The sequence below is a fragment of the Simochromis diagramma genome, unplaced genomic scaffold (genome assembly GCF_900408965.1).
Source record: "Simochromis diagramma unplaced genomic scaffold, fSimDia1.1 OVJJ01000753.1, whole genome shotgun sequence".
Classification (NCBI taxonomy): Eukaryota; Metazoa; Chordata; class Actinopteri; order Cichliformes; family Cichlidae; genus Simochromis; species Simochromis diagramma.
The window spans coordinates 6499195-6523550 of NW_024387523.1; the positions used below are offsets into that span (position 1 = coordinate 6499195).

A 24356-nucleotide genomic window follows, 5' to 3' on the forward strand; every position below is an offset into this window, starting at 1 on the left:
AAATGTCATTAAGTGTAAGTCGCTGAAGGGATTTGGCAAGACGTCCTACACACGCAAAAGAGACAGTTCAGACAGTTTCCGTGAAAAGAAAAGACGCTGCCTTCAAATGTAGAGTTTCAAAACCCTTAGAATTAAATGTGTGACACTACACAAAGAGCAAAAGTAGTTTACGAGCCAATTAAAGTCAGCTCGGGTTTTATTTATTGTTGTTAGACGCCTTCAATTTTATTTTATTTCCAGTGCTCTAAAATCCATACATTTAGTTTACTTACATGGAACAGTTATTAAAATTATTCATAATAAAAGCTGAAAACAGAGAATGTTAGGTATTTGTGAGTGGTGAATAATCTGCAAATGATTAATTAAAATTTAAAAATTTTCTCCTCAAAAAATTAAAAAAAACGGAAAAATAAAGCTTAAGTGATTCAAACAGTGACAAAATCCAACTTTGTCCCAGTTATGCGAGGAGTTATAAAGGTTATTTAAAAAAAAAAACGTGTTGTTTGGGGGGGGGGGGTCTTTTTTTTTACACTGTTTATGATCACACTAGTCAGTTTTAGTCTTATTCGGAATCCAGTATGTAGGATATTAGTTGCATCTTGATAGAGGTGCCATGTCTGGCTTTTTAATTGCATTCTGAAAATGTGCAAAACAGACCATATTTCCAGATTACTCATACAAAAAAACACATTCAGCTCTGAAGGTCACCTTAACCACAAAACTACGGGGTCAAGTTGGTCCCTTCCTGACTTGAATATGCGCCAACACACCCCTTTAAATGTACTACTTTGTAAGTCTGTGGTGACTCCGCACTTAAAGAAGATTCCCATGCCATCACAACACAACTCAGCATGACTCCTCACTCCCACGAACCGCGATGAAACTGCGGGACAGAATTTAAAAAATACAAAAAAGGACAATGACTGATGATCAGTTGTTGTAGCTCCTCTGCTTTACACTTCCTGAATCATGCTGTTTGGGCAGTCATTGATTAATTCCGATCTCTTTTTTTCTGTCATGTAGTTCTGCTAGGAGAGGAATCAAGCCAACATTACACCAACAGGCAGACACCCACATTAGGTTATCCCTTTCACACTTCGAGAACTACCCAGATCCACCCACATCCCCAGAGAGAGCGAGAGAGAGAGAGTGAGAGAGGGAGGGAGGGAGGGAGGCGAGGGGGGGAGCGCCTAGTCCTGTGTGCGTGTGTGTGTGTGTGTGTGTGTGTGTGTGTGTGTGTGTGTGTGTGTGTGTGTGTGTGTGTGTGTGTGTGTGTGTGTGTGTGTTTTAGCGAGACAGACAGACGGAAAGAATGTGCGCGCCCGTATTTCCTCCTGCATTACCACACCGTCTGCACCACACCTCGACTTTTAATTGGTCGAGGAGATACCGCCGTTTGCATACATCATGTTCGATGCACGTGTGAGCTTGCAAAATACCCCCACATGACCGTTTAACAACTTTTACTTTTCCCTTATCTAAAGTAGGGGATCGTCCCTCGATGAGTTTCCGCCACAAATCAAATGTGTCTGACATTAAAAAACATAATCATGTTCGCTATATGATATTAAATGTCATAATATAATATAATTAATATAATATTTATTATTTTAAAGCCACGTTTTTCAAAAACGTATCTTTCAATGTCCAGCGTTCGCGCACACAAAGTCTTGTGTTGCGTTCGTGTTTATGTGAGGACAATTCATCTCTTTATGTCGTCCCCGTGGCTGCACACCTATTTCGTTGATCCTCTTTCCGGTACCTTTGGCTCTGCGTTGATATCTGCGTAGTTTGGTGTTCATAATCGTTTGTCTCTGTCTCCCTGCACAAATCCCTCCCCTCTCTTCAGGCTCCCTCCCTCCTCCGTGCGCTGACATAGTCACTCTCACACTTTGGCACGCACGCGCGCACGCACACAAACACGTCTCCCCCGCACACTCCCCCCGTCTTGGTGCTGTCTCATTCACTTCAGTACTCCATCCACGCACAAACTCCAACTTGAAGCAGGGGGGGCGGGGTTGGATATATACAACCAAGAGCAGGCCACAAGCTACACTCAGACTGGACCCACTTGCAGTGCAAAGACCACAAGCAAGAAGACTCCGAAGCCGGGAGTAGAAGTACCAACATTTATCCTGGAGCTTAGAGCGAAAAGACAAGCGAGACCACGGCGTTTGGTTCTGCGGACTGTCTGCTGGAGCTCCGATACAACCAATTTGTCACTCCGCTATACACCAGTTTCTCTGGATATAGCAACTAAACAAAGTTGGTAGTAAACTCTTTGGAGTTTGGTTAGAGTCGCTTTATATTTCTTTGCTTGTGAGATTGGACTGCACTGAAACTTGGGATCGACCCTCCTGGGTCGGGCTGGACCTGGCGCATCCTTTTCGCGGCGTCAAACACTGCGAAAGTTTTGGCCAGAGCGCAGATCTCAAGACTTTGAGTCGGGTCAGACTTTGAGATATCCTCAGCAGCTGCTATCCGTGTCCAGATTCCAGATACCTGGGCGATCGGTTAGAGAGCCACTGACCAGACTTCAAAGAAAACGTTTTCAAGGTAAGAAAAGAGCACAAGTGTTTTTTTCGTTCTTTCGTTGCTTCATCTCTTAAACGTGCCTTATGTGAGTGCGGGCTTGTTTTTTCTATGTTTCATAACTTAACATGCTGTTAAGACACTGAACACTGAAAGTTACAAAGTGATTGTGTATGAGTGTTGTCCTCCGGCAGCGGAGTTTGTTGTCACTTGTAAGTCGCTGTCTGTGGTGCTGAAACTCTCGCCTGTCAGTGATCTGATCTGCTCTGTTCGTGCAAAGCGTTTCTGCCGAATCGTTCTGTTGTTGTTCTTTGTAGTTATTCAGCTCTTGTGTGTAACCCATGTGTGTTCCTTTAACAGCCCCTACAGCTGATCCGCACAGCTGCTCTGAACTGTTAGAAAGTTCTAGCTCAACAATCCTGGAAGGGTAGCGATAGTACCATGTCATGCCGCTCTGATTTTGGCAACAGGTTGTTTGACAGAAGTTTCTGGTATAGCTGTATCTTTTAGACTACATGGAAGATTTGGGTGTGGCTGTGAAAGATGTTAGAATATTCTGAACTGTATAAAGCAGAACATTTAACTATTGCAGATGCTTTTTAAGTGATGCCCTCAACAGCTTACATCGTCTGACTACTCCATGTAGCAGGATTTCAACGATAACTAAGACAGAGACTTTGCACAGCAAAAAGAAATGTGTGCATCCCTGAAAAAAGCCTACAGACTGAGTTTATTTAAACACACATGCACTCTGCCAACTGTGCCTCCAGGTGCCTAGAGTCCATGTGAGCAATCGGTTGAGTTTCGCTGTTTGATATTTTTACTGTAGCAAAGCCATCTCCAGTGGTCTAGTTTCCTGCACACGTGTGCAACTACTTGCAATGGGTGCAGCAAACAAAAAAGCGAGCAATTTGTGGATGAAGCACAATCAGTAATGGCTTCAGAAATTGCTTTTCTTGAGTTCGGTTCAGCAAAAGAGAGCAGCTTGCAAAGAAAAGACAGAGGTCGAGAAATACTGATTATCTGTTTGTTATCCTTCCTCTACTGCACTCAAACATACATACACACAAATCTACCAGTGAAGAAGGAGACAGATTCCATCTCAAACAGCATTCAGACAGAAAAGCTTAAGTTTCACATTTCAGTTGATACAAATCTAGATAACTAAACGTATCTGCTTTCAAAGTGTTACATCAGATTAAAAGTAATTGGTTTGTCTTAATGGATTTTAATATTAAATATCTCTTCTGGGAGATAGTATTCTGGCTAATTTCAACACTATCCTCTTTATCACATATTAACCAAATCAGAACTCAGTGCTTACTACAACCCATGGAAATTATCATAACTTTCTGATTTACACAGTAATACAGTTCTTTATTTATTCAGGTAAAAGTCTCATTAAGATCAAAACTCTCTTTTACAAGAGAGACCTGGCCAAGATGCTCATGCAGATGTCTTAAACATCTGCAGGTGTTTCTTAACAGGCTGTGCAAATGTAACATTTCATCAAATGGATGCTTTTTTGCTTTTTGCATTAATAAGTATAATTGTTTCTTTGCACCTGACACGAGTAATGTAAAGCTTGCTGTATGTGCCATAGAGGGACTGTGTATGCCAGCAAAAGCAGACAGCATGCTGCAGATTGTTATTTTGCACTTTTTATGTGTTTCACACTGATCTGCAAAAAATAACCCCGTCTCCATAACGACAATCTGCCTGCTTTTTAGGCTGCCCGCTATGCAAAAATTTTGTTGACGACAGCAAATGGAAAAAACAAGACGAAAGGGGCAGAAAGACTGGGTGTGGGGTGGATGGGGAGGGTGAGCAGGGAGGGGGGGGGGGGTGTTGAAAAAGAGCTACACAGACTTTTTCAAAGACAGCTGGACCTTTCTTTTCACTCTGTGTCTCATCCGATGCCCATTCATGGAGCTTCCGGTTGTTGGGAGGCGGGAGGGAGACACCCACCTACACAAAGCAGAGGTCTTTGCTGCGCTGCTCAAAAAGAGGAGAGGGAGGGTTAGCGAGAGGCAGGGATGGATGGAGAGAGGTGAAACGAGATGTGAGGAAAGTAATTATGAGTTCTCTGCCTGAAAAGTGCAGGTGCCTCTCAAAGTGACTGCCACTATAGGCATCAATTGTGTGGCTGTGTCGCTGCCCCACCTTTATGATTAACCCTATGGCAACATGTAGCCAATACAGGCTTTTACTGAAATAACATGTTTAGTATCCCGCATACACATATCTTACGATTCCTGATCACAGCTTATGTATTAAATGTCGCAGTGGATGATAGCTTCAGTGGGCTGCACTGACAATAATCAGTCAAGTATAGCTGAACATGAAAAAGAATAACCCTGAAAGGTGTTGCTGAGCAACAGTGTTTTGTCCTCCCGTCTGAGCTCAGGGAGCATCTTGGCCATTTCTTCTGTGAGTCCAGTCGACTACACAGACTTTGTAGTGACTGTGCACTGCTTCTCCAGGCAGGATTAGTCATGTAGTGGCAAAGGTTGGAGTCTCTACAAGATAAAGCAAGTTCTGTACAAAGTATGCCTGCAGGATTAGTAAGACAAAATAAAGAAAAGTAAAGAATGCAGCAGATGTCTAATGTGCATGCATATAGCTTTTCAGCAGAGCAGAATTAAATGCTTCACTAGAGTGGGTTTCAGTGATTCACAGGTATGATATGTGCATGCACCTCGCCTAAAATGCATGTTTTTTCCCTAATTATGCACAGAAGACAAGCATTAGTCACCATAGCTGCATAGATCATTTCACTCACTGCAATGGTATGTAATGCAAAAGCAATTTTAGAAATGCCATAGCAGGATATGAAATCACACACGGACTAACCATTTCACTTGTTTACCACTCAATAGCAGGGGCGCATTGCACAAATGATGGAACTAATAGGCGTCTGTGGTTGCCAGTGGCAATGCTTGTATGAACGTCAGACTGACGCACACGATTCGCAGTACAGTTCAGTGTGTGGGAGGAAAGAGCAAAAGCTTGGAGATACCAGCTTGCTGTGAAGGACTGTAATTGCACTGCCTGAGTAATTATGTCCCAAAGAACAGGGCATTTTAGATCACTGAACATACCCCGAAACGCTGTGATACAGATCAAAGGCAGATTCCTGATGCATGAATATTAGTCTGACAATAGGGCCAATTAAAATGCATATCATGGAAGTGGAAGAAATGCATTGTATTTGAAGAAAGCGCCTCTCATGCATACTAATATATGGTGTTTTGTTTTGATTAGTTAGATGTTAGTGCATCCTGACAATTTTTTTCCTCTTCTTCATTTCTCTGTTTTTCTGCAGCTTCCTCTTTGATACAGACATGGCACATTGTCTGACTTGCTAAAACTTAAGCATCCAACAATTCTTGAGAGGGGTTGTGAAGATAAGTAAGAGATCTGAGTGCAGTAACTTGCAACAAAGAAGTCAAAGAAACGACCTGGTTAAACCAGAAATCACAGATATATCAACAACATCCTCTATCTAAGCCGACCCAATGGCGTGGTCAGCTGTTACCGGCCCCTGTGTGGCCCTCGTCCTGCTCTTCTTCGGTTTGACCTCCTGCACTCCTTCTGGACCTGCCTCTCCCACCTGTGCCACCCTGGAACAGAGCCGCTTCTTTGGTGTTTTCACTTCCACGACCACCCTGCACTCCACACCATGCTCCTGGACCCTGCAGAATCCTGATCCTCGCCGTTACACCGTCTACATGAAAATCACCAAGCCCACCGAGTCCTGCGTGCCCCGCCAGATCCGGACCTTCCAGTTCGACTCCTTCATTGAGACCTCCCGTACCTACCTGGGCATGGAGAGCTTCGATGAGGTTGTTAGGCTGTGCGATGGTACAACCACTGTCACCTATCTGGAGTCAAGCAAGCAGTTCCTGCAGATGCGCAAGGTTGCTCCACGAAACGGCCTGCAGATTGTGAACGGTGAGAATGATGTCAGTGAGTTCAAGGCTGAGTTTCTGGTCGTGGGGAAGAGGAACCCAAGTATGCCTGCCTGCCAGATGCTGTGCCAGTGGCTGGAAAAGTGCCTGTCCAGTAGCACCCATGATTACCCCTGTGGCATCATGAACACCCCCTGCCAGTGCTGGGAGGTCCCAAAGAGGAAGCCAGGAAGCTGCTACAGAGGCGGTGTCTATGTTGAGAAATGCCTTCCCGTTCCCAAAGATAATGGACGTGATGCTGAGATTATCAGTAAGTTTGTAACTTGAGTGTTTTGATTTGTGCTCAATCCCCCTTTTTTCCCCAAGTATGTTCTGGCTTGCTTATTATTTGCTTAGCAATAATCAAATAGGTCAGACTGTTGTTGGGGTGGTTAGATAATGTTGTGCAGGACCCCACAGCTCTGCATGCTTTCTACAACTCGTCTGTTAGCGTGTGTGTCTGAAGAGGAGCTAAGGTAATGATCCTTGTCTGCAGAGCGGGGCCATAGGCAGAGGTTGTGTACTTAACCATTGCAGAGTAATGAGGGGTAAATCAAAGGTGTTAGAGAAATTCGCCAGTGCATGTTCACACCTAAGTGGCAGGACCTCCTGAACTGCACACACAGTCAGCTCTTCATTTTATCTAGATGCTTGACAAGGAGGCTTAGTCTTAGGGGGAGATAGAGGGCATGTTTGTCTGTTAGCCCGGGGCAGAGAAGAACACAAAGAACTCGCAGCCAGCTGGCACCAGAAATCGAAGTGCCGCACTTGAGGTTGTCATAGCAACGCACCAGTCAGGCTAACACACACACACTGCTCTGCTGTGGTTCACACCATGTGGTTAAAAGCAAACATTCATCATTTCAAATTGAACTTGTATTGCTTATAAAGAATCGTCCTTGCTCATTGTCTTTACATAAAACATATATTACTCACTTCCTGTTCTTTTATTGGAAATGTGATTGAAAATCAGCTACATTACAACAGTTTAAGTTTCCAACTTTTGCTCAATATCTCTCTCCCTCTTATCTCTTCCTGCAGAGGGCTGGTCTGGTTGGGGCCGCTGGTCCGTATGCAGTCAGGAATGCGGTGGCGGAGTCCAGGTGCGCAGCCGAGCCTGCCAGCCTGATGATACCGCGTGCGAGGGAACAGTGGAGGAAGGGCGGGCTTGCAACTCTCAGGCATGCATTGGTAAGCCCAGCTCTAATTTAGTCATGCAACTGAGAACGATGGTGCAGATGATGCAGATTAAGTAGTGTAATGGCGTAATTTTCAAACTCTTTCAGGCAAGGAGCGCAACAAGAGCCAGGGTCTGCGGGCCATAATTGGGTTGAGAAGGGACAATGCTGATGATTCTAACCATGGAGTTGTTGCCACTCAAACAGGTGAGATAGCAAGCACTTGTTAACACTTTTGCACACTGTGATCCAAGCCAAAGGTGTTACTCAGGGCATCTAATTATCATCCTAACATTTCTGAGTGTTAAGGAGCTGTGATGACCCTCTATTATATCATGTTCATAGATGCTACTACAGATGAGTGGACCCCCTGGAGTGCATGCTCAGTTACCTGCGGGGAGGGCTGGCAGGGCCGAAGCCGTGTCTGTGCTACTTCCTCATTCACCACCCAGTGCACCGGACCCCTGCGCGAGAACCGGCCATGTAATAACACAGTTGTCTGCCCTGGTGAGTCCCTGGTTGATCCTCTTTAATGTTGCAGAAGGAGAAAAGAAAAAAAAACAGAGAGAGATGTAGAAAATTGGAGAGACACCTGGCGTCTTTGAAGTGTATAATACAAGTAGAAGCCATTATCTCTTAATTAGGTTCCTTTATGCAACATCAATCACAAAAGTAAAGTAGATGACGAGATGCAGACAAGTTATAAAAACATCTCTGAGCTCTCACAAACTGAGATTTAGAGCCTGAAAAAAAGGGCTGACTGTCATTATCAAGGAAACTTCACTATCTTCCACCTAGCTGACTGCCCCACCTAGTGGAGAGTTTACAAAATGTTCCAGGACATTAAAGCTTACATTTTCATCCTGTGTTCTATAATATCCTTCATCAAAATACCCCCTTGTGTTACCTTTGTGCAGTGGATGGTGCTTGGGATGAGTGGACCCCCTGGAGCCTGTGCTCATCCACTTGTGGCCGCGGCTATCGTGATCGTACCCGCACATGCAAGCAGCCCCAGAATGGCGGAGAGCCTTGCCGTGGCCCCCCAAAGCAAACCAAGTTCTGCAACATTGCTGTTTGCCCAGGTGAGTTATGAACCTTTAGACTGTAAGTGCTTATTTAAGTGTAAGTATAAAAAAGACATACGTGATCCTCATCAAATGAGTTCTACTGGACTCATGTTCTTTTACTACCGTCCTTAAAAATCTATGACAACTGACCCTGGATATGCTATTTAACCCCCCTTGGCGAAGTGATTCATAGACGAGAGCTAATTAAGCCACTTATTGGCATCACCACCATCACAAACAGCGACTGCAGTGGCAGGTTGATATTACATCTGACGCATCAGAATAAAATCCTCTGTGGGCATTAGTCAGTAGCTTTATAACAACTGCCAGTGACTCATAATATGCTCACGGTCATTCAGCCACCTACACATGTACTGAAAAGATTTAACTCATTTTGAAGTCACAGGAGCAGTTTGTTAGTTTTTCCCTAATTTGTTCACAGCTGGTTTAGTCTGTGTTTTTCCTTCTATTTTTTAAATCAGAATAAAATCTTATTGCAGTTGCATTTTACTATCAGCAGATGTCTCTGTCGTCTACAGCTAAATCACTGCTAGTGTTTGAAACAGAGAGTTGGCAAAGTCATTTACTGAGAGGATTATAAATTCAATTTGAAACTGAAATGTTTAGGAAATTAAGTCATCCTTAGCTGCCTATTTGCTGTAATTTAATTCTTTATTTTGACCAAATTTTCTAAAGACCACCAGGATTATTACATCTATTTTATCATTTCAGGGCAGCATTTAATAACAATTTTGATTCTTTTTTTTCCAGGGTTATTATGCTCTTAAATATAAAAATAGGATGTGAAAATTGGTTTCTGTTGTCAGTTAATCTTCAATCTTAGTTGCATTTCTGAGTAATTTATTTAAAAATACATTACAAGAAAGATGGCTTCCCTGGTCAGTGTAATTGCGTGTATTCTATTTAAGGAGAGTGGATCTTAGAGGGTGAAAGGTACATGCAGTCATGCTTGAAGGGCAGATTACTGAGCTCCAACTTTCTGTTTCATTTAAACTCAAAAAAGTAGGTCATGTGAAATGTTAATGTACTGGTGACTGTGCTATGATGCCTCTGGCCTGAGGGCCTGTCACGTCTTCACAAAGTTATAACTTTCCCGCGTACGTGCTCTTCTGCCTCCCTCTAGTGGACGGATTCTGGAATGAGTGGTCTGCCTGGACTCCATGCTCTACCACCTGCTCCAATGGCACCATGCAGAGAACCAGGGAGTGCAACGGGCCATCTTACGGGGGTTCAGAGTGCCACGGCAGCTTTAAAGAGACAGCCGACTGCTTCCTGAAAGAGTGCCCTGGTAAATATACGTATATATATATATATTTATATATGTTTATATCTATATATCTAATTCACTTAAAGAAAAAAAAGAAATGAATCAGGCATATCACAGTACAGAGTTAATGCTGTAAAATATTTTGTGTGTAGTTGATGGACGCTGGCATGAATGGAGCTCATGGGGCAGCTGCAGCAAGACTTGCGGTGGAGGCAACCAGCAGAGGCAGAGGGTCTGTGAAGGGCCTTTCTTTGGAGGAGAACCTTGCCCTGGTGATTCTAGAGAGCATAAGCGCTGCAATGACAAGAGATGCCCTGGTTAGTGGTCTTGATACAATAAATAAACATAGTCTCAGTACAGCGCAGCCCAAATACAAAGAAAATAGATTTCCTATCTTATCTCACTTGATTCATTTACCTGTCAGAACCCCATGAGATCTGCCCCGAGCAAATCACTGGAGATGTCGTGTGGAAGCAAACCCCCGCTGGAGACCTGGCTGCCACTGGCTGCCCTGCTAATGCCTCAGGTAGAGTAACATTGATGTTTGATGTGATTTGTAGTTTTTATTTCCGCCCCTTGGGTGCTTAAACTATATAACCCCCCACTATGCCAAAAACAAGATTGTGCTTTCTCTTTACAACAGGTCTGATTCTGCGCCGCTGCACTCTTGATGCTATTGGCCTCGCCTCCTGGGAGAACCCAACTTACATCAAGTGTGTCTCCAAGAACTATGAAAACATTCAGATGCTGGTAAGCCCTGAAAAACATGCCCCAGTTAATTAAAATCCTAAATGCCTCATCTGTTTTTTTGGGAGCGCAAAGGCTCAGAGTAACCTCTTGACTCTCTGTTGTAGTCGAGGGACTACAACGCCAAAGCACAGATGGGGCGAAGCGTGGATGGGGTCGCTGAGGTGATCTCACGCCTGAGAACCTCCTCTGATAAAGGGGCAAGTTACAGCGGCGACATCTTGGCCATCATGGAGATCTTGAAGAACACCACCGAACTCTACAAAGAAACTAGGCTGAGACTGAGCAACTCCGATATAGAGGTGAGGCCTTAAGACTTGTTAGCAAGGAATTCAAAAAGCACCGGTGTTGGCACCTTCTTACACCTCTGCCTCTATTTAATGATCTGCAGAACTACGTCCAAACCATCAGCAACTTACTGAAGGAGGAACATCGTGACAAATGGGATGAAGCACAGCTGGTAGGTGATAAGGGGGTTCATACACAAGTGATTCACAGTAGATGCGAGCAAGCTGGAGAAAAAGAGTCTATTTTCATGACATTCTCCAGATGGGATTATGTACAAGAAAATAATTAGAATTATGGCTCTAACATCTAGCATTTCTCAATTTGTTTAAATATGTTCTTAAGTTGTTCTTACAACAGACCGGGAAGAACATATTCCCCCCTCCCACTTTCATGATGCTCTGTCAGTGTTCCTGCTAAAGCGAGTGATGAAACAACTCCTACTAATTGAGTTCCCAAAGAGAGACAAGACTTTTTAGATAGAAAAGTTCAAAAAGAAGAAAACTCCCACCGCATCTTGCAAACACGTGTTTGTGTACAAACTGAAAAACAGGAGGGTGGATTACTAAGGCCAATGCGACGCAGAGAAAAGCACGTCAAGGTGACAGCAAGGGAGAGAGAGAAACTGAATCAGGGAAAATCACTACTCCCACTCGGCAATCTGTGAGCCTCCATGCCATCCTACATACTGATGGCTGTTGTAGGGAGACACAAGCTGTACATCTCATGCAAGCACACACCTTGCGCCCACATCGCTGCAGTTGTGCGTCAGAAACACGCAAGTCGGGCAGCCCTCCCTTCCACTGAGCAGGAGAGAGAGTGGACGAAAAAACCTCAGTATGAATCAACAGCCTGCCCATTTATGGCCTTAAGGAAGTTCCGAGGTTGCATAGCAGCAAGAAACATTTTTTCTTCTTCTTTTTTCAGTCCACTGCAGAGCACTCTGAAAGAATAATCAAAACCCTAACAGTCAGAGGGACAGGAAAACTAGATATGAACATGTAATTAAGGAACTGCGACTTTGCCTTTCTACACAATTAAATCCATTTGTACGCTTTTTATACAATCAAACTCAATCAACTGAATTCACCTGTTATTGACTCCTATCCTTCTCTCTTTTGTCTTTTTCTTAACCAGATGGGTGCCACTATTAAGGAATTCCTCCGCCTCGTTGAAGAGTTTGTGAGCATGATTGGGATGCAAATGAGTGGCTTTCAGGAAATTTATGAAACCACTGAGAATTTAGGTGAGCCCCAATTTCCTCTGCCAGCCTCTCTCTGTCCCTCTCATGTCTGCTCAGAGTGATTTGTCCTTTCTCCACCCGGAGAGTCCATCAATCTTAATCTCGCCGCTGTGTATCTGAACATACAAACGGCAGCAGGCTGTCATCTTCATCATCTATGCCACCTCCAAAATGCTGCGGCAGTATTTTTAGCATAACATGCATGTGGTGCCTTTTGCACAAACTTATCAAACTTTCAATTAGCGCTACAGCGTGAAATACAAACGTCACACGCTGAATCACTTTCTGCAATTTGCATGGCTGTTTTGGCTCAGTGAAGGTGACATTCTCACAGAATTTAGTGGGAAGTGACTACTATGGTCAGCTAGCACTACACACGAAACTGCAGTGTCCTTGGCGCAGTTTGCATCAGTTCATTCAGACAGTTTTTCAGCTGTTGCAGTATAAAATAAACAGAGTTGAAATAGATGACCTCTGAGTGCTGTTTACTAACAAAAAGCCATAATGTCTAAATTTCTGTTCCTCTCAGTGCTGAGCATTCACAAGCGCTCTCCAGCTACAAGCTCCAACTTCACCTTCACTTTGAAGGGCTGGAGAGACACGTCTGACTGGGTCAGGACCTCTGAGGAGAAGGTCACAGTGTCCCGTGATGCTCTATCCGTTGAGCAGTCAGGTGAGAATTAACAAACGTGTATCGATATCATTTTTACATAATTTATTTTATGGGGGAGATCAGCCAACATGCAGCCTTGTGAACATGATTTTTTTTTTTTGCTTGTGTTTTTCTAGATGGCAGCGATGCGATTGTGACTGGCATGGTCCTCTACAGAAACCTTGCATCCATTCTGTCCTTCCATAGGTAATACAATCTCTCTGCTTTTATGTATATGAAACTGGCCTTCCATGAAATACATTTTGTAGCCACTAGATGGCGCCCCTTTGACTTTATCCTCCTGTATTTTCTTGCATTTATGAGTCATTTTTACTGCTAAGCCTTACATCAGACCATACCCGCGTTCGTTCTGCTGTAATGTCTCATTGCAATGTCCTCTTTCTCCACAGCAACACTACCCTCCTCAATTCTAAGGTGGTGACGGTAATCGTCAAGCCCAACCCAACTCTGCTGTCATCCCCCGTTGAGATCGAATTCCCCCACCTTCATAATGTGAGTCCCTAATGGTTCTCCAAACTAATGGAGCCTCACGAATAAATATCACCCCCCCTCAGGCTGTTTGCTCACTACAGCGCACAAGGCCTGACATTTTACTGACATTTTCAGTGACACTGTGACTTTTACTTTACTTGTGTCAGTTGAAATTCAAGGAAGATCACAGCACAGCCAAATGGTCGGCTGCTGATGATGATGGTGAATGATGATGATGACAAATCATGCGTAATGATTAGCCTCTTGTGCTGATAAGGAGCTGTTTTTAGTTTCATGCATGCTTTTACAAGAGAGTGTAAGAAATGTGGGCAGGTGGCTGACAGCAAGCTGTTGCATCTCACACATTTATAGTAAGGTGTCCCAACCCACGCGTTTCCCTTTTCTGTAGCGATTCCTCACACTTTCTTCTCCATCTGCCTCTTCTTGCAGGGCACCATAAACGAGACGTGCCTGTCATGGGACGAAAGCGAAACGTAAGTGGTGACTAAAGTTGTTTTTCTTCCTATATGTGCGTCTAACCATCACTCACATGAAGTCCTGCATGGTCTCGTCACCTGATCTGGTGCTAGCTGCTGTTTATCTCCTCACGTAGAGCTGACGTCCCCACAATAGCTATTCAGCCCCCTCCACTCCCCCGGCACTACCCACTGTTAATCTTACTCTCACCGCAGAGAGAGCAATAATTTCTCATCCATTTTTCATGTCAATCACTTTGACAGCAACACAGAGGAATGCCACAACATGTTCATTTTTTTTGAGCCCCATGCCTGAAGCTTTAGGACTCAATCAGCTGTCTTACACACTTACTGCAAAGCACACAGATGCGAGAAATGACAGCCCTAATGAGCCACACTGGTTGCAGCTGAGTGACACTTCACTTTGATCTAACAGTCTCCTTCGTCACTTTAAACTAACCACATCCCGAAGAGGGAGAAATACAAAGGTGGCACCTCTAACCTCATTATTAGCATCACAGTGAGCTCACTGCTGCACCTTTAGGTCAACTGCAGAGTGTCAGCGTAAAGACGATGGACACTGTCCCTCTCCTTCCTCTCAGCTATGCTCATCCGCCACCGCTGAGGTTAATGTCTGTGGCATTTGGAAGTTTAGTTTTTTAAAGATGCTTACATCCATTTGAATGACTTGCCCTGGATCAGTCAGCCTCCAGACCCACTATGCCACTCTTGAGCAATACACAGGTGGACAATTTGCATATAGATAGACTTGTATACTTCAGAAAGACTGATAAGAAAATACACCTGCACCTCACATAATAACCAGAGTCTGAGAAAATGTAATTAAGTTGTATACTTTCAGAGAGAAGGCATGTGCCTGTAGTCAAATTAGATTCTTTTTTGACAGCGGATGTGATTAATGGCTGGATAGAGATGGTGGAAATGGCAGAAGATGGAGCTCGGGATGATGGCAGAGTTGGGGGGGGGGTCGCTGTTTGCTTACAGAGCTGCATATGTCTGAGAGTGCGCTCATCACATGACATGGTCTTTTTCTGTGACATTAATGGGGTCACACATGCTTTTTAAGACCTGCCTTTCATCACAATTCAACATGCAACCTTTAGCCTATCACAGCTCAAACAAAGTGCACATTAAAAAGTGCAGCCCAGCCTACTTAGATGTAGACAGTCATAATAGTTTTACCCTGCAGCTGTCCTCCCATGGCAATCTATACCAGACTGGACCTGCTGGCTATAATACCCTTCTCTGTTTACCACCCAGTCAGAGCCTGAGGGTGCTGGACATTGCCTTAAAGTCCCCTGTGCTCTCTGGCATCTGACATGTGGCGCTGAGGTGTAGGTTTCCTCAAAATTGAGAAAGGATCACAATTCACATCGCCTCCATATTCCTGTCCTTCTATTTCTAAAGAGGGAACATCTTGTCCTTTGTCTTCTTGTCCTCCATAAGTTGGACATCTGTTTGCCTTTTATCTCATGTCTGCTGAAGAAAGATAGTATGTAGCAAGAACTGTTGGAGATTAAGACTTTTATGAAGGTCTTTTATCACTAATTATGTCACAGATGGACCCATCAAAAAGAAAATAACCTGCAAATAAGTTCTAAAATAAAACAGTTCAGTCGTAGTGTGTTATAGAAAAAATAATTTATTCACATAAACGGGATTTGAATGCATAGATATGTTTTATATATACATATTTTCCCACCACTTATATAACAAAAACCATAATAGTAATCCACCAAGAGACATTCACACGAGAGATTTCTCTGATCTCTCCTCTCCTAACCCGTTGTTGCCTTCCCTCTCCTTCTCTGTGCAGTTCCTCTCTGCTTGGGTCTTGGTCTGCTCGGAGCTGCAGAGCGGTGCCCGTTCATTCATTCAGAACCAAATGCGTGTGTGACAGCCTCTCCACCTTCGCCATTTTATCGCACGTCAACTTCGACTCGGTAAGTTATCCATCTGATCATAAAATAAGCTTCTTTATTCCCTCCGATGTACATGTTAAGTGTTTAGTGCAGTGTGCGCGTGAATGCGGTGCAGTGTGAACGTACAGTGCTTGTTTTTCGAGCGCTTTGCTGTAGCGCTGCCTGCCAGCGCTCCTTTGTCTCCGTACAGGTGCCGCTGATCGGAGAAATGCAGCTTTTTCTGGGTTATGTATATTTAGCGGGGGATAACGGAGCAACATGTTGATGTGCGCGGATTGCGTTTAGATTTTGAATTCAAAACCTTGCGAGTTGCGTTTCGGGCGTGCACATTTTTATTTTGCTCGTGCTTGTTAATTTGATGATGATTTGTTTGCTGCAGCTACATAAATTATATTAAAAAAATAGAAAAGATATATGTTTTATCTGTAGTAGGAAATACGTTAATGCCTAGCTGCTTGTATTAGAAGAAAGATCGCCAGCGAATGATTAATTCAACACCATAAAATGATTTTCTGCCCGTCGGACTGCATTTATTGTCCGATTATGGTTATGAATAATGCACGTTTGTCCAAACTATACGGAGTTAGTGCAGCTTGCATGCCCGATGCGCTGATTACCAAAATGTGCCCTTGTGCATCGCTTTATTTCATGCGCAAAGACAATGTGTAATTTTCCCCCTTTAGACTGTGTTGCCTCTAGAGCATCTTCCTCTCCAGTTGCCTTGGTAACGGCTTCTGCAGCGCAAACTCGGCCTGTGTGATTTTTGATAACTGAGATGCTGAAGGGGGGAAAAACACACACACAGTCACATCCCCTCCTCCTCCTCCTCTCTCCTATACCCCTCAGGACAGAGGAAATGGTCTGTCCATCTCCGATCTGATAAACAATCAACAGATGTCCATTAGTCTGAGGAAATGTATAGTTTAAATACACAAATTTTGCTTATTTCCTTAAGTGTGCAGGCAGGAGTAAGACAAACAACCAGTGAATTTGGTATGCAGTGTTTTTCTGCTGCTCAATCCCCATTGAGGATTGTCATTTTTAACTCCCCAACCTGTTATTTACATCCTAGATTTGATTTGCTTTGTTGTTGCCAGTCTAAATAGTCCCTCCAATATTTGTTACAGGCTACACACACACAAACGGACACACACACACGGCCCTCCCCTCATTCCCCCGCACCACTAAAAATGCAGCTGCGCCAATCATTTCGTCTGCCAATATCTCAGAATTCTCGATTACATCCATTCCCCCCCCTCCTCCTTCTTCTTCTATGGCCACAACACCAAGTCTGAAATGCCAGAGAGGCGACCAATGAGAGACAGACGTCTGGTCATGCACTGATGCACCCCCCCCCCCCCCCCCCCCCCCCCCCCCATCCATCCTTTGATGTGCGCTGTGGACATTTTCAATAACATCTTCCTGCAAACTGTATAAACAACACAAGCGAAACGCACAAGGCTGAAATAGAGAGGAGCGGAAAAACAGCCAGACACTGCAGTATGTTAGCTCTCATTCGATGGTATCGTTTCACGAGTTCTGAGGCAGGTGTTTGAAACACCATGGTCCTGTGGGAACAGCCCACAGCTTGAACAGCCAATTCCCTCGACCACTACTTAGTGCTAGTAAGAAACACCTTAAAAATGTGCACGAGCTAAGATGTTCCACATTTAGATTTCTTCACAAGTAGCTGATGCGATTTGGTGAAGGGCAGGCAGAAGACATGCCTCATATGTAGGTCAAGCTGGCTTTCTAAATTCTAGTCAGTGGCCCATGGTAAAGATTCAACCCAGATATAGAGAATGAGAAAGAAAGGGGTCAGGACAAACTGTATGAACCCCTTTGTTCTCTTTGCCTGATTTAGTAAAGTCTGGGGAAAAAATACAATGCACTTCTATCTGCCATCTGTTTTGGGCCCCTTCTGATGTAGCTGGATAGATTTTGAAACAAATTTGCCACACTAAATTAGTCTTTGGCTGCCACAGGCTGGACTTCATGGTAGTGCTTTAATATCAGGGGGGGGAAAACCCTATGTGGAGCAAATACTGAGATGAAGAGGAACAATCCCTCAAGGCTCTGTATTGTACCATTTAAATTTGGGGGCACAGTGGTAAACGTATTAGAAGCTGTGCTTCTCATGTGCCCTGCAATACAAGAATTTATCACCATCATAAATCAAATGAAGGCCAAAGCAGACTCTATCTCCCTCTCCTCTATCAGGGCTAATTTGATACCTGCAGATTTATTTCATTTCAGGGCAGTTTTCTCACTCTCCCTTTGCAGCTGTTATCCGTCTTTTCCCTGTCAACACATTATTAAAAATACAATCACAGCATTTGTCAAAGAGAGCTTTTTTTTACCAGTAATCACACGCTCTGTGGTGATGACAACTTGATCAGAGGTGTTAGATTAACTTAAACCCTTATTAAAGCCACGAGGGTAGGTGTTAGACAGAGATTCCGGGCACACAAATTGTGCGAAACTGCACAATTATCTTGTGGGGGCTTTGCAGGTGCGTTAGCCAAGCAGCAAGGGTGTTTTGAAGTCTCAAGGAGATGAGATTTGTGTGCACAGCGGTGACCCATTGGCCCTCTAGGTGATTGAGCAGCAGGGACGAAAGACAAAAAACAATCCCTCCTCTGTTTCCCCCACCAGAGGTTCGGTGACAGGGCTGTTTGAAACATGGGATGGTCACCGCCGCTGGCAGCGGCAGGCACCAAGCTGCTGTCAGAGATCAGAAGGGCAGGTGGTGGCAGATTAATGCACAGGTGATAATGGTCCACCTGTTCACCCCTCCAGGGATGGATGAGGAGCTGCTGGTTGGCACAGATATGAACCAAAATTCGGAGGCACAGCTAACAGGGGAGAGAAAAGACGAGCGCAGGATGTCTGTCAGTGATTAGACTGTCGCTGTAGCAGCTCAGACTAATGACTGATTACGGCAACCCTACCTGAACTGCCCCTGGGATTTGAGCAACCCCGTTCTTGCCTAATGGAGAGAGATATCTGTGTATTATTTTCACCTCATTTGCTGACTCAAATGCTCAGTGGAGAAATGCAGTGACCCTGACCATTTGTCTAGCTTGCTGCTCCATCTTTCTGACATGTCACCTTGCCTCAGCCGTGGCCTGATTGTGCCATTCAACTGTTTGCCTGTGGGGAGCTGTCTGCTATTCCAGATAGCGCATACCCAGAAGCTTAGTATCCTGAGTGTGTATGTCTGTGTGTGTGGCTTTTATTGCTGGTTTCTTCTCTGCATAAATGTGCATGTGTGTTCATAATCAGCTCTAAGAGGCATGCGTGGTCTTGTCTCCTCTCTGTAGATCATGGACAAGGCACTGCTCCCGTCCGTGACTCTCATCGTTGGCTGTGGGGTCTCCTCTCTCACCCTGCTGCTCCTCATCATCATCTACGTCTCCGTGTGGAAGTAAGTATCCCTCCGAGCAACGATCAGCCATGCTAGCCTCTAATATTTTATGCCGTGTTCTGTGTTTTTCCCTTCCTTCTGCCCGCGCGTTGCCAAACTCACTCTTTTTTCCTTCCACCTTTCCCAAACTCTAGGTACATCCGCTCAGAGCGCTCCGTTATCCTTATCAACTTCTGCCTTTCCATTATATGCTCCAATGCCCTCATTCTTGTTGGACAAACTCAGGCTCGCAACAAGGTAAGGCACTTTTCTAAGCAATCCTCCCCTCTCTTTTTCAAATTTACTGCTTAGGGGATTGACACAGATTTCTCATCTTTCTATCTCTCCCTTCCTTCCGGGCTCCCACAGGTGGTGTGCACTCTCATCGCTGCATTTCTGCATTTCTTCTTCCTCTCTTCTTTCTGCTGGGTGCTGACAGAAGCTTGGCAGTCCTATATGGCTGTCACTGGTCGTCTGCGCAACCGCATCATCCGCAAGCGCTTCTTGTGCTTAGGCTGGGGTAAGCGTCTTCACGCTCGTGTCGCTCTCTTTTTTTTTTTTTTAAATCTGTGTTGCATCATTTGTTTTCTCCATAGCTTTTTATCTTTGATGATCTAACTTTTCTCCCCCTTTTCTGTCTTGCAGGCCTTCCTGCACTGGTGGTGGCTGTGTCTGTGGGTTTTACAAAAGCTAAGGGATACGGCACTGTCAACTAGTAAGTCTACTAGTAACTCTAAGCCTTCTGTTTTTGTCACTTCTCTTTACTCTAGAATTTTTTTTGAGGGGAGAGAAAACTCTTGTCTTAGCTAAAGAATTAACATTCTTCCTTTTCATTTCTAGCTGCTGGCTCTCTCTTGAGGGTGGACTCCTCTACGCATTTGTAGGCCCTGCTGCAGCTGTCGTTCTGGTTTGTATTCTGACTTTGACATCCCAATCCATCACAATACATAGCTGTTTGTAAATGCATCACCCATGATCACACTGTTTCATCCATGTATTTTTTTCCTGCACACAGGTGAATATGTTCATTGGTATTCTGGTCTTCAACAAGCTGGTATCCAAGGACGGCATCACCGACGTGAAACTGAAGGAGAGAGCCGGGTAGGTCTTATTGATCTTCTCAACACACTCGAGTATTGTGCTTATCGTCCTTATCAGTGCCATTACAGGTTCATTGATGATGTGCTTTGATATCACGCCGCACAATCAAACAACTGAAGTTGTTACTAATCTGCTGTTCTCTCCCGCTGCAGGGCATCACTGTGGAGCTCCTGCGTGGTTCTGCCTCTCTTGGCCCTCACCTGGATGTCTGCCGTCTTGGCCATCACAGACCGCCGCTCAGCCCTCTTTCAGATCCTCTTTGCCGTCTTCGACTCACTGGAGGGGTTCATCATTGTCATGGTGCACTGCATTCTGCGCAGAGAGGTAAGAAAACAAATCAATAAGACAAGGTAAAAAAGATAAAAAGGAATTGGTTTGATTTGGTTGTTTTTTGATCAGGTTACCTAACATAGAACATAGACAATGTTCTCAATATTTTCCCCCCTTCCATGCATTAGGTTCAAGAAGCTGTAAAGTGCAGAGTAGTCGACCGCAAGGACGATGGAAATGGAGACTCTGGCAGTTCCCTGCACAATGGCCACACCCAGCATATGGTAAATTTCTTGGCTTATTGCCTTTTTAATGTCTTGAGTGCCTCTTGAATTTACCCTTAAATGAATATATGCATACATTAAACACTGATAGAATGTTTTTGTTCTTTTATCAGCCGTCTGATAGTGAAAAAGATGGAGATTCAAGCAGACAAGGTGAGCCCCTTTTTACATCAGCTTTTTCCTTTCTTACCCTTAACCATTTTTCCATTTGCATTTCAATATAAGTGAGCCTTGCAAAAAAAAGAGACCATTTTTATTGGACCAAATTCCTTAGACGTCCATTATTTTTAACTCTCGCTCTTGCAATTCTGCTTAAAAGGAATGAAGAGCTCCTCCGAAGAGAAGATGCCTCCTCCTCAGATGCCCCTTCCCATGGGCTCAAGCTACCACACCCTGCCATCCAACCCCAGTAAAGGTCACATGCAGGCGGTTCCTGAGTACTCCAGCCACACCCTTACCCTGAAGAGAGAGAAAAGCCGCCTGGCGGGAGGAGTCGACCCATCCTGCGGAAAACCTGTGTATGTCTGCGAGGGAGAGCTCTTCAAGCAGCTGGACGCCGATCTCGCTCAGGCAGAGGGCGGTGTCTCTGATGGCAGCGGTTACGTCCTCATGCCCAACACTACCTCCACCCTGAGGGCTAAGCCCAAAGATGACACAACAAAGTACAACATCAGCGTGGAGCAGCTGCCGCAAGCCAGACTCATGCACCTCGGCGGGCCCTTTGCGGAGCCTCAGGCTGCCTTTGGAATGAAGTCGATCCCCCCTGATCAAGTCAGCGTGTCATATTCAGAGAGAGACTCCCCCATCCAGAACATCCACAACATGTCCAGTGAGTCTCACATCACCCACAGCAGCCTGGAGAACACCTTCGAGTCCATGAACTCAATGATGTCCAAGAGTGAGACCATCTCCACCCTTTCCATGAGCTCCTTAGAGGTAAGCGAAGATGGAATAGTTGCTTTAGTCTCCTTTTGCAGTTTTCTAATAAGTTTCTAAAACTGAACTGACCTTCTTCCTCTCGCTCTTTTTCTCACAGAGACAGAAATCTCGTTATGCTGAGTTGGACTTTGAGGTAAATATCGTTTGGATATTGTCTCTGAAAACATTAGGAAAATGACTCGTATAATAAATGCAATGCAACAATATACTAATTTCATTTTTTTACATGTACTCTAGAAAATAATGCACACCAAGAAACGCCACCAGAACATGTTCCAGGACCTTAATAGGAAGCTGCACCATGCTGAGAAAGACAGAGAGTCTCCTGCTTCTGACAGCAAGGTAAGAAATCATGATGTAATTGTTGTAGCTCATCTCCATGCACATTATGTTTCAGGAATTGAAAAACACAGATAAATGTGAAATGCAGAGGCAATGTTATTGCTAAAGAAAAAAAAAAAAGATTACGTGGTGTGAAAATGACCTTTGTGGAATTAAAACAATGTACAACATAGTGTATTGTGCTATGGTTGTAAGTGCCTTGAGGTCATTTGAATAAGGATGTATTTTCTTCCTTCCTTCTTACAGTCTGTGAGATGGAGTGTGTCTTCAGGAGGAAGTGACAAAACGAACCACAGCGTGAGTGTTTATATACAACCTCACACTCTCAAAATTTACAACCTATAGTCAAGACACACTATCATAGAGTCCACATGCCTCAAAGAGGAGTCATTTTCCCCAAATGACAAAAATGACTTTCATTATCAGAAAATCACCTCTGATGAAGCCCATTTCATTTCAATTAGATCAGGAATTGCCCGGAGCTAACGAGTGACAGCAACACTAAAGTGACCTCTCTTTTGTCCTCCTACAGGACAAGCAGCAAGGTCCTCTGGAGAGGCCATGGGAGGGAGTCCGGGGAATACCGGCATCACCCCCTGCATGGGTGCGCAAAGACCTGGAGCCCTTAGCTGCCTCGCCTCTGGAGCTGCACTCTGTGGAGTGGGAGAAGACAAGCACCACCATCCCTCTGGTGGGGCAGGACATCATTGACCTGCAGACAGAGGTCTGAGGGGGAGGAAGGGGGCTAGCGAAGCCGCCTAATTTCACCTCGATCACCTTTTTTGGTTTGGGAATGGGATCCTGCATGGATAGTGTAGGGGAAGCCAAGAAAGAGAGGAAGTGAGAAAGTAGGTCCCAGAATCAATGTCTTCAAACCCTCAGCCAGAGCAGGAAAGAAGGAAGAGAAGGAGGGATGGTGGAGTGGAAGTGATGGTGAAGGAGATGTTTAATGTAGCTTCAGAGTGGACTTATCAGCATCTCTTATTAGAGTGCTGTAAAGGTCATAGGGGTAGTGGAGTGATCAGTGGAGTCCACGGACCAGGACTGTCTGTGGTTCCATTAATGCTTCACTGGGAGTTTCTTGAGCGCCACAGCCTGGGTTTCAGAGCTGTGGTCGACATGTCTGTGCTTCTTTTTCCTTCTCAACTTTGGAGAAAAAGTGAATAATTTTGAAACGGCGCGTTCTCCCTGCTTCTTGGGAGTAACAGCCGGAACTCCTGGCTGATTTTCTTCCAGCCAAAAAAAAAAACCTTCCAAAAAACAGGACAAGGCAAAGAGAGCATATGGGACCAGTTTCATGCTCCAATACTCTGATGGGCGCATACATTTTGCTTTTGTGAAGTGGGTTACTTTATTGTTTTTATTAATCTTTTTCTTTTATTTATTCAGCTTGTGTGTTTGTTTGTACTGCTTTACATCTGGAACTGCAACTCCAGAGCTGAAAATGACTCTGTGCTGAGAACAAAACACACTCCTCTATTGGAGAGCTTGATCACGCTGATAGAGCTTCTCACTCTTGTTATCACCATGGCTATTATAATTCCAATTATTATTGCTGGTGTTATGATTAGCATTGTTTCTCTCATTATTGAGTTAATAGCATATTTTGATTTTTATTCCTTCCTCATGAAGTGTCAGGCACAAGATTTATTGCTGTACTGTGACCTATGACATTATTCAAAAAAAAGAAAAGAAAAGAAGGATTCAATGCACCCATAATGTGTTCGGAGCCCATATCGACTGCATCGGGACAAACAATGCTGAGTGGTGATGGAGGTGGTGGTTAGTTACCATTTGCTGGTTTCCTCCAGTATTCTGCTTCGATACCAAAACACCAGCACCAGAAGGAACACAGACTCTCAAGCGGGAAGAGCAGTGCACTCTGGAAAATGCTGGATAGAGATGTGAGGAGGTGGCTGGGGACACCACCCTCCCCTCACAGCTAGCACAAGATGCAGGCTCTTCCATGTTGAACATGTGGATTCAAGGGTTCAGAAAGGCCTTTCATCATCGCCCTTTTGTTTCTCAGCCTTGCAGGACTTTTGGACAGAACAGGAGGCTCCTGGCTCTGAAATGACTTCCAAGTTCAGCGTCAGGTCCTCAAAACTTCAACACATTTGTGTTTTCAGCCATCAGTGTGATATAGTGCAATATGATGGGC

At 44.4% G+C, this 24356-nt stretch overlaps 1 protein-coding gene across 1 annotated transcript; it reads left to right on the top strand.

The window, feature by feature from the left end:
• The first annotated feature begins 2050 nt into the window (after positions 1 to 2050).
• LOC120726987 (adhesion G protein-coupled receptor B1-like) lies at positions 2051 to 23881 on the top strand. Its single transcript, XM_040021077.1, has 32 exons — positions 2051 to 2556; positions 5858 to 6753; positions 7524 to 7673; positions 7769 to 7867; positions 8006 to 8167; positions 8578 to 8742; positions 9872 to 10036; positions 10168 to 10332; positions 10440 to 10541; positions 10659 to 10765; positions 10870 to 11064; positions 11154 to 11222; positions 12185 to 12293; positions 12820 to 12963; positions 13080 to 13149; positions 13353 to 13455; positions 13885 to 13928; positions 15748 to 15874; positions 19177 to 19280; positions 19415 to 19517; positions 19629 to 19779; positions 19905 to 19974; positions 20100 to 20166; positions 20275 to 20360; positions 20513 to 20684; positions 20819 to 20914; positions 21028 to 21067; positions 21234 to 21850; positions 21951 to 21986; positions 22091 to 22195; positions 22442 to 22492; positions 22728 to 23881. The coding sequence occupies exons 2-32, from the start codon at positions 6051 to 6053 to the stop codon at positions 22923 to 22925; spliced, it is 4575 nt and encodes a 1524-aa protein (XP_039877011.1). The 5' UTR covers positions 2051 to 2556; positions 5858 to 6050; the 3' UTR covers positions 22926 to 23881.
• Positions 23882 to 24356: the final 475 nt, after the last annotated feature.